Source organism: Zonotrichia leucophrys, chromosome 25 (assembly GCF_028769735.1).
Source record: "Zonotrichia leucophrys gambelii isolate GWCS_2022_RI chromosome 25, RI_Zleu_2.0, whole genome shotgun sequence".
In the NCBI taxonomy this organism is placed as follows: Eukaryota; Metazoa; Chordata; class Aves; order Passeriformes; family Passerellidae; genus Zonotrichia; species Zonotrichia leucophrys.
In genome coordinates, this window is record NC_088194.1 from 2,652,366 (window position 1) to 2,660,355 (window position 7,990).

The 7,990-nt window shown below is 62.8% G+C and overlaps 1 protein-coding gene across 1 annotated transcript; it reads left to right on the top strand.

The window, feature by feature from the left end:
• Nucleotides 1–75: 75 nt before the first annotated feature.
• On the top strand, nucleotides 76–7,489 carry NIT1 (nitrilase 1). The gene is made up of 8 exons (XM_064732649.1): nucleotides 76–118; nucleotides 604–684; nucleotides 1,896–1,939; nucleotides 2,021–2,246; nucleotides 2,971–3,074; nucleotides 3,820–3,953; nucleotides 5,308–5,433; nucleotides 6,462–7,489. Coding segments are annotated over exons 1-8 (1,020 nt in total). The 5' UTR covers nucleotides 76–116; the 3' UTR covers nucleotides 6,765–7,489.
• Nucleotides 7,490–7,990: the final 501 nt, after the last annotated feature.

The window sequence follows — 7,990 nt, forward strand, 5'->3', positions numbered from 1 at the left end:
GCGCCGCCGCCACTTCCGGCCGCCATCTTGGGTGCGGGTGAGGCGGCGCCGCCGCCATCTTGGGTGAGGGCAGCGCTTGGAGGGGGGGACTTTGACCGCGCTGCCGCCGGCGGGGAATGTGCGGGAATGGGGGAGGAAAACGGGAAAAAAGTGGGGGGAAAAAGGGGTTTGGGATGGGGGGAGGGCGGAGGTGCGGAGGTTTGGGGGTTGGGGACGGGTTGGGGGCGGTTTGGGGGGGTGGGGGTAGTTTGGGGTCCAAATTGGGGCAGTTTGGGGCAATTTGGGGGGTCTGGGGTAGTTTTGGGGGGTGTTTGGGGCAGTTTGGGGGTGTTTGGGGCAGTTTAAGGGGGTCTGGGGTAGTTTTAGGGTGTTTGGGGCAACTTTGGGGGGTCTAGGAGCAGATTTTGGGGGGCGGGGGTAGTGTGGGATCAAAACTGGGGGAGCTGAGGGCATTTGGGGGGCTCAGGGGGCAGTTTGAGGGGGTCTGGGGCAGTTTTGGGGGTGTTTGGGGTAGTTTTGGGGGTATTTGGGGCAGTTTTAGGGGGTTCCAGGTCCCCCCCAGCCGTGTGACCCCTCCCCAATTTGGGGTGTCCCCCCCCTCAGGCTGAGGGTGGCCCCCCGGGCCCTGCTGTGCTGCCCCCCGAGAGCCTCGAGAGCCCCCCAGAGCTTCAGCACCGCGGGCAGGTACGGGGGGGAACCCAAAAACACCAAGGGGACCCCAAAATCCCTGTGGAGAACCTCAAAAACCCCGGGGGGACCCCAAAAACCCTTTGGAGAACCCCGAAAATCCCAAGGGGGGGCTGAGGGTGACCCTGGGGGTGACCCCAGTTGTGTGTGTGGGGGGGGGGGTTCAAGAGTGACCCTGCTCCCCTTAGGGTCACCTGGGGGTGTCCCTGTCCCCAAGGGGGTGGCCTGTGGGGTGACCCCAGTGCCCATGGGGTGCCCTTGGTGTCCCCTCCCCTCAGCTCCATGGCCTCCTGTCACTGTGAGGTCTCCTCAGTGTCCCATAGCTATGGCAGTGTCCCCAGACCTGTTGGTGTCCCCCTGTCCCTCACGGTGTCCCCTCCCCGCAGCCATGGCAGCACCCCCAGACCTGGCAGTGTCCCCAGGCCCATTGGTGTCCCCTGTCCCTCTGAGGTCCCCTCAGTGTCCCATAGCCATGGCAGCACCCCCGGACCCATTGGTGTCCCCAGATCCATTGGTGTCGTCCTGTCCCTGTCAGTCCCTCACAATGTCCCCACAGCCCCGCAGCCATGGCAGCACCCTCAGACCTCTCGGTGTCCCCAGGCCTGTTGGTGTCCCCCTGTCCCTCACGGTGTCCCCTCCCCGCAGCCATGGCAGCACCCCCAGACCTGGCAGTGTCCCCAGGCCCGTTGGTGTCCCTCACAATGTCCCCTCCCCACAGCCCCGCAGCCATGGCAGCACCCCCGGACCCCTCGGTGTCCCCAGGCCCGTTGGTGTCCCCCTGTCCCTGTCAGTCCCTCACAATGTCCCATCCCCGCAGCCCCACAGCCATGGCAGCTCCCCCGGACCCCTCAGTGTCCCCAGGCCCATTGGTGTCCCCAGATCTGTTGGTGTCCTTCTGTCCCTCTGGGTGCCTCACAGTCGAAGTCCCTCACGCTGTCCCCTCCCCACAGCCCCACAGCCATGGCAGCGTCCCCAGACCCCTCAGTGTCCCCGGACCCCTCGGTGTCCTCCTGTCCCTTATGCTGTCCCCTGCCCACAGCCCCACAGCCATGGCAGCACCCCCAGACCTGGCAGTGTCCCCAGGCCCGTTGGTTCCTCCTGTCCCTCACACTGTCCCCTCCCCACAGCCCTGTGGCCATAGCAGTGTTCCCAGACCCCGCAGTGTCCCCCTGTCCTTCTGAGTCCCTCACGGTGTCCCCTCCCTGCAGCCCCACAGCCATGGCAGCGTCCCCAGACCCCTCGGTGTCCCCAGGCCCGTTCGTGTCCCTCACAGTGTCCCCTCCCCACAGCCCCACAGCCATGGCAGCACCCCCGGACCCCTCGGTGTCCCCAGGCCCCCCGGGCGGGCTGGTGGCAGTGGCCCAGGTGACATCCACGGCGGACAAGGAGCACAACTGGCAGCAGTGCTCGGCCCTGGTGCGGCGCGCGGCCGCCATGGGGGCCCGGGCCGTGTTCCTGCCCGAGGGCTTCGACTTCATCGGGGACAGTCCCCAGCACAGCCTGCAGCTGGCAGAGCCCCTGCACGGGGACACCGTGCAGCGCTACCGGCAGCTGGCCAGGTGCGGGCACCGCGGGTGGCACCGCGGGTGGCACTGTGTGTGTGTGTGACCGTGTGTCCCCAGGGAATGACACTGTGTGTCCCTAGGGAATGTCACTGTGTGTCCCTAGAGAATGTCATTGTGTGTCCCCAGGGGATGGCACTGTGTGTCCCTAGGGAATGTCACTGTGTGTTGTCACCATGTATCCCTAGGGAATGTCACTGTGTGTCACTGTGTGTCCCTAGGGAATGTCACTGTGTGTCCCTAGGGAATGTCATTGTGTGTCCTTAGAGAATGTCACTGTGTGTCCCTAGGGAATGTCACCGTGTGTCACTGTGTGTCCCTAAGGAATGTCACTGTGTGTCCCTAGAGAATGTCACTGTGTGTCCCTAGGGAGTATCACCGTGTGTCCCCAGGGAATGTCACCACATGTCCTTAGGAAATGTGACAGTGTGTCCCCAGGGACTGTCACTCTGTCTTCCCAGGGACTGTCCCTCTGTGTCTTTCACTGTGTGTCCCCAGGGACTGTCCCTGTGTGTCCCTCTGTCCCCAGGAATGTCCCCGTGTCCCCAGGCCGTGTCCCTCTGTCCCCAGGGAATGTCCCTGTGTGTCCCCAGCAATGTCCCCGTGTCCCCAGGACTGTCCCTGTGTGTCCCCAGGCCGTGTCCCCGTGTCCCCAGGACTGTCCCTGTGTGTCCCCAGGCCGTGTCCCCGTGTCCCCAGGACTGTCCCTGTGTGTCCCCAGGGACTGTGACGTCTGGCTGTCCCTCGGGGGTTTCCACGAGCGTGGTCAGGACTGGGACAGCACCGGCCGCATCTACAACTGTCACCTGCTGCTGGACAACTCGGGTGGGACACGGCCTTCCTGACCCTGTGCCACCTGTGCCACCCTGTGTCACCCCTGTGTCACCCCTGTGCCACCCCTGTGTCACCTCTGTGCCACCTGTGTCACCCCTGTGCCACCCCTGTGCCACCCTGTGTCACCCCTGTGTCACCCTGTGCCACCCCTGTGTCACCCCTGTGCCACCTCTGTGTCATCTGTGCCACCCCTGTGTCCCCACCATTCCCAACCCCTGGCTGTCCCCAATGTTCCCAACCCCGGTGGCTGTCCCCAGGCTCTCTGGTGTCTGTCCCCAACCTCCTGGTGGCTGTCCCCAGTGTCCCCAACCCCGGTGTCTGTCCCCAACCCCTGCTGTGGCTGTCCCCAGGCTCTCTGGTGTCTGTCCCCAACCCCTGTGGCTGTCCCCAGTGTCCCCAACCCCGGTGGCTGTCCTCAGGTTCTGTGGTGTCTGTCCCCAGCCATGCTGGTGGCTGTCCCCATTGTCCCCAACCCCCTGTGGCTGTCCCCAACCCCGGTGGCTGTCCCCAATGTCCCCAACCCCTGCTGTGGCTGTCCCCAGGCTCGGTGGTGGCTGTCCCCAGTGTCCCCAACCCCTGTGGCTGTCCCCAACCCCTGGTGGCTGTCCCCAATGTCCCCAACCCCTGGTGGCTGTCCCCAATGTCCCCAACCCCGTGGCTGTCTCCAGCCATGCTGGTGTCTGTCCCCAACCCCGGTGGCTGTCCCCAATGTCCCCAACCCCGTTCCTGTCCCCAGGCTCGCTGGTGGCCCTGTACCGCAAGCTGCACCTCTTTGACGCGGCGCTGCCGGGGCAGCCGGCGCTGAGCGAGAGCTCCTTCACCAACCCTGGCCGGGAGCTGCTGCCCCCCATCGACACCCCCGTGGGCAAGGTACGGCCCCGGGTGTCCCCAAGTGTCCCCAAGTGTCCCCAAGCGTCCCCTGCCTTCACTGATCCCTGGGATTCCCAAAAAACCCTGGGGTTGGTTGTGTGTCACAGCCTGTGGTACCCAGAGCTGACCCCAGCCCTGAACCCAACCCCTGACCCCACAGTGCCCAGGGCTGTCCCCAAATGTCCCCTGGGTGTCCCCTGGGTGTCCCCTGCCCTTGCTGACCCCACAGTGCCCAGGGCTGTCCCCAAATGTCCCCTGGGTGTCCCCTGCCATCACTGACCCCCGGTATTCCCAAAGAACAGCTGGAATTGGCTACAGGCTGTGGGTCCTGCCCTGAGCCCTGATCCTGCCCATGTCCCTTAGGGCTGTCCCTGGATGTCCCCCAGGTGTCCCCAATGTCCCCTCCCTGTCCCCAGGTGGGGCTGGCTGTGTGCTGTGCCCTGCATTTCCCAGAGCTGTCCCAGGGTGTCCCCAATGTCCCCAATGTCCCAGGTGGGGCTGGCCGTGTGCTGTGACCTGCGGTTCCCAGGGCTGTCCCCAATGTCCCCAATGTCCCCAGGTGTCCCCAGGTGGGGCTGGCCGTGTGCTATGATCTGCAGTTCCCAGAGCTGTCCCCAATGTCCCCAATGTCCCAATGTCCCCAGGTGGGGCTGGCTGTGTGCTGTGCCCTGCATTTCCCAGAGCTGTCCCCGATGTCCCCAATGTCCCCAGGTGGGGCTGGCCATGTGCTATGACCTGCGGTTCCCAGGGCTGTCCCCAATGTCCCCAGGTGTCCCCAAGTGTCCCCAATGTCCCCAGCTGGGGCTGGCCGTGTGCTATGACCTGCAGTTCCCAGGGCTGTCCCCAATGTCCCCAATGTCCCCAGGTGTCCCCAGTGTCCCCAATGTCCCCAGGTGGGGCTGGCTATGGGGTGTGGGGTGTGCTATGACCTGCGCTTCCCAGAGCTGTCCCCAGGTGTCCCCAATGTCCCCAGTGTCCCCAATGTCCCCAATGTCCCCAGGTGGGGCTGGCCGTGTGCTATGACCTGCAGTTCCCAGAGCTGTCCCCAATGTCCCCAGGGTGTCCCCAATGTCCCCAATGTCCCCAATGTCCCCAGGTGGGGCTGGCCGTGTGCTATGACCTGCACTTCCCAAGGCTGTCCCCAGTGTCCCCAGTGTCCCCAATGTCCCCAATGTCCCCAGGTGGGGCTGGCCGTGTGCTATGACCTGCACTTCCCAGGGCTGTCCCCAGGTGTCCCCAGGTGTCCCCAATGTCCCCAAATGTCCCCAGTGTCCCCAGGTGGGGCTGGCCATGTGCTATGATCTGCAGTTCCCAGGGCTGTCCCCAGTGTCCCCAATGTCCCCAATGTCCCCAGGTGGGGCTGGCCGTGTGCTATGATCTGCGGTTCCCAGAGCTGGCCCAGGCCCTGCGCGGGGCCGGTGCCCAAATCCTGACCTTCCCCTCGGCCTTCACCGTCCCCACCGGAGCTGCGCACTGGGAGGTGAGGGGACACCCTGGGGGGCTTGGGGACACTATGGGGGGGTTGGGGACATCCATGGGGGGCTTGGGGACACTGTGGGGGGGTTGGGGACACTGTGGGGGGGTTGGGGACATCCATGGGGGGCTTGGGGACACTGCAGGGGCTGAGGACACCCATGGGGAGGTGAGGGGACACTGCAGGGACTGGGGACACTGTGAGAGGGGTTGGGGGCTGGGGACACTCAACAGGAGGGGTTGGGGACACCCATGGTAGGGTTGGGGACATCCATGGGGGAGTTGGGGACTCCCTGGGGGGCTTGGGGACACTGCTGTCTGCCCAGGTGCTGCTGTGTGCCCGTGCCATCGAGTGCCCCCCTTGGTGACACCCCTGCATGCCCATGCCCTCTGTGCCCCCCTCAGTGACACTGCTGTCCCCTCAGGTGCCCGTGCCATCGAGTGCCCCCTGGGTCCCCTTTAGTGACACTCCTATGTGCCCATGTCCCCCCTCAGTGTCCCCACTGTCCCCAGGTGCTGCTGTGTGCCCATGTCACTGAGTGTCCCCCTCAGTGACACTGCTGTCCCCTCAGGTTCTGCTGTGTGCCCGTGCCCCCCATGTCCCCTGGGTGACAGCTCTGTCTCCACAGGTGCTGCCAGGGTGCCATTGAGTGTCCCCCATGTCCCCCTTGGTGACACTGCTGTCCCCTCAGGTGCTGCAGCGTGCCCGTGCCATTGAGTGCCCCCTGGGTCCCCTTTAGTGACACCCCTATGTGCCCATGTCCCCCTCAGTGTCCCCCTGTCCCCTGAGTGTCCCCCTGTCCCCAGGTGCTTCTGCGTGCCTGTGCCATCGAGTGCCCCCTGTGTCCTCCATGTCCCCTCAGTGTCCCCCTGTCCCCTGAGTGTCCCCCTGTCCCCAGGTGCTGCTGCGTGCCCGTGCCATCGAGTGCCCCCTGTGTCCCCCATGTCCCCTCAGTGTCCCCCTGTCCCCAGGTGCTGCTGCGTGCCCGTGCCATCGAGTGTCCCCCTGTCCCCTGAGTGTCCCCCTGTCCCCAGGTGCTGCTGCGTGCCCGTGCCATCGAGTGCCAGTGCTACGTGGTGGCCGCGGCACAGACCGGCCGCCACAACGCCGCCCGCGCGTCCTTCGGTCACTCGCTGGTGGCCGATCCCTGGGGCACGGTGGTGGCTCAGTGCCACGAGGGGCCGGGGCTGTGCCTGGCCCACATCGACCTGCCCTACCTGGAGCAGGTGCGCAGGCAGCTGCCCGTGCACGGCCACCGCCGGGGGGACATCTACGGGACACCGGGGACACCCACGGGGACACCCACGGGGACACCCACGGGGACACCGGGGACGTGACGGCGCCGGGCGAATCCGCTCGGAGTTTGCACCGGGTTTGCTTTTCTGTCCCCACAATGGGATGGCACAACCCATGCTCTTTTTGGGGTTCCAGATCAGCCCCAAATCTGCACCAATTCAGCCCAAAATCTTCCCCCAAATCAGTCCCAAATCTGCCCCTTTGTCCCCAAAATGGGATGGCACAATGTGTCCCCCCTGCTCTTTTTGGGGTTCCAAATCAGCCCCAAATCTGCATCAATCCAGCCCCAAATCAGTCCCAAATCTGCCCTTTTGTACCCAAAACTGAATGGCACAATTTGTCCTCCCTGCTCTTTTTGGGTTCCAAATCAGCTCCAAATCTGCACCAATTCAGCCCAAAATCTTCCCCCAAATCAGTCCCAAATCTGCCCCTTTGTCCCCAAAATGGAATGGCACAATGTGTCCCCCCTGCTCTTTTTGGGGTTCCAAATCAGCCCCAAATCTCCATCAACATCAGCCCTAAATCAGCTCCAAATCTGCACCAATTCAGCCCCAAATCTGCCTTTTTTGTCCCCAAAATGGAATGGCACAACGTGTCCTCTCTGCTCTTTTTGGGGTTCCAAATCAGCCCCAAATCTCCTACAATTCAGCCCCAAATATGCATCAATTTAGTCTGAAATCAATCCCAAATGTGCATCAATTCAGTCCCAAATCAGTCCCAAATCTGCCCTTTTGTCCCCAAAACTGAATGGCACATTGTGTCCTCCCTGCTCAGTTTGGGGTTCCAAATCAGCCCCAAATCTGCATCACCTCCGATTTGCACCTTTGTTTCTCCAAATGGATGGCACAATGTTGTCCTCCCTGCTCTTTTTGGGTTCCAAATCAGCCCAAATCTCTCAATTCAGCCCCAAAATTCATCATCGCCCAAATCAGTCCCAAATCTGCCCCTTTGTCAAAAAATGGATGGCACAGTGTGTCCCCCTGCTCTTTTTGGGTTCCAAATCAGTCCCAAATATGCATCAATTCAGTCTAAATCATCCCAAATCTGCCCTTTTGTACCCTAACTGAATGGCACAATTTGTCCTCCCTGCTCTTTTTGGGTTCCAAATCAGCTCCAAATCTGCACCAATTCAGCCCAAAATCTTCCCCCAAAACTGCCCTTTTTGTCCCCAAAATGGAATGGCACAATGTGTCCCCCTTACTTTATTGGGGGTCCCAAATCAGCCTCAAATCTGCATCAAATCAGCCCCAAATATGCTCTTTTCCGA

Bases quoted from the DNA above. Each gene is read 5' to 3' on its own strand.
- NIT1 (XM_064732649.1), top strand. The intron at 685-1,895 runs GTACGGGGGGGA...CCCTCCCTGCAG, and splicing joins AGCTTCAGCACCGCGGGCAG to CCCCACAGCCATGGCAGCGT. The intron at 1,940-2,020 runs GCCCGTTCGTGT...CGGTGTCCCCAG, and splicing joins AGACCCCTCGGTGTCCCCAG to GCCCCCCGGGCGGGCTGGTG.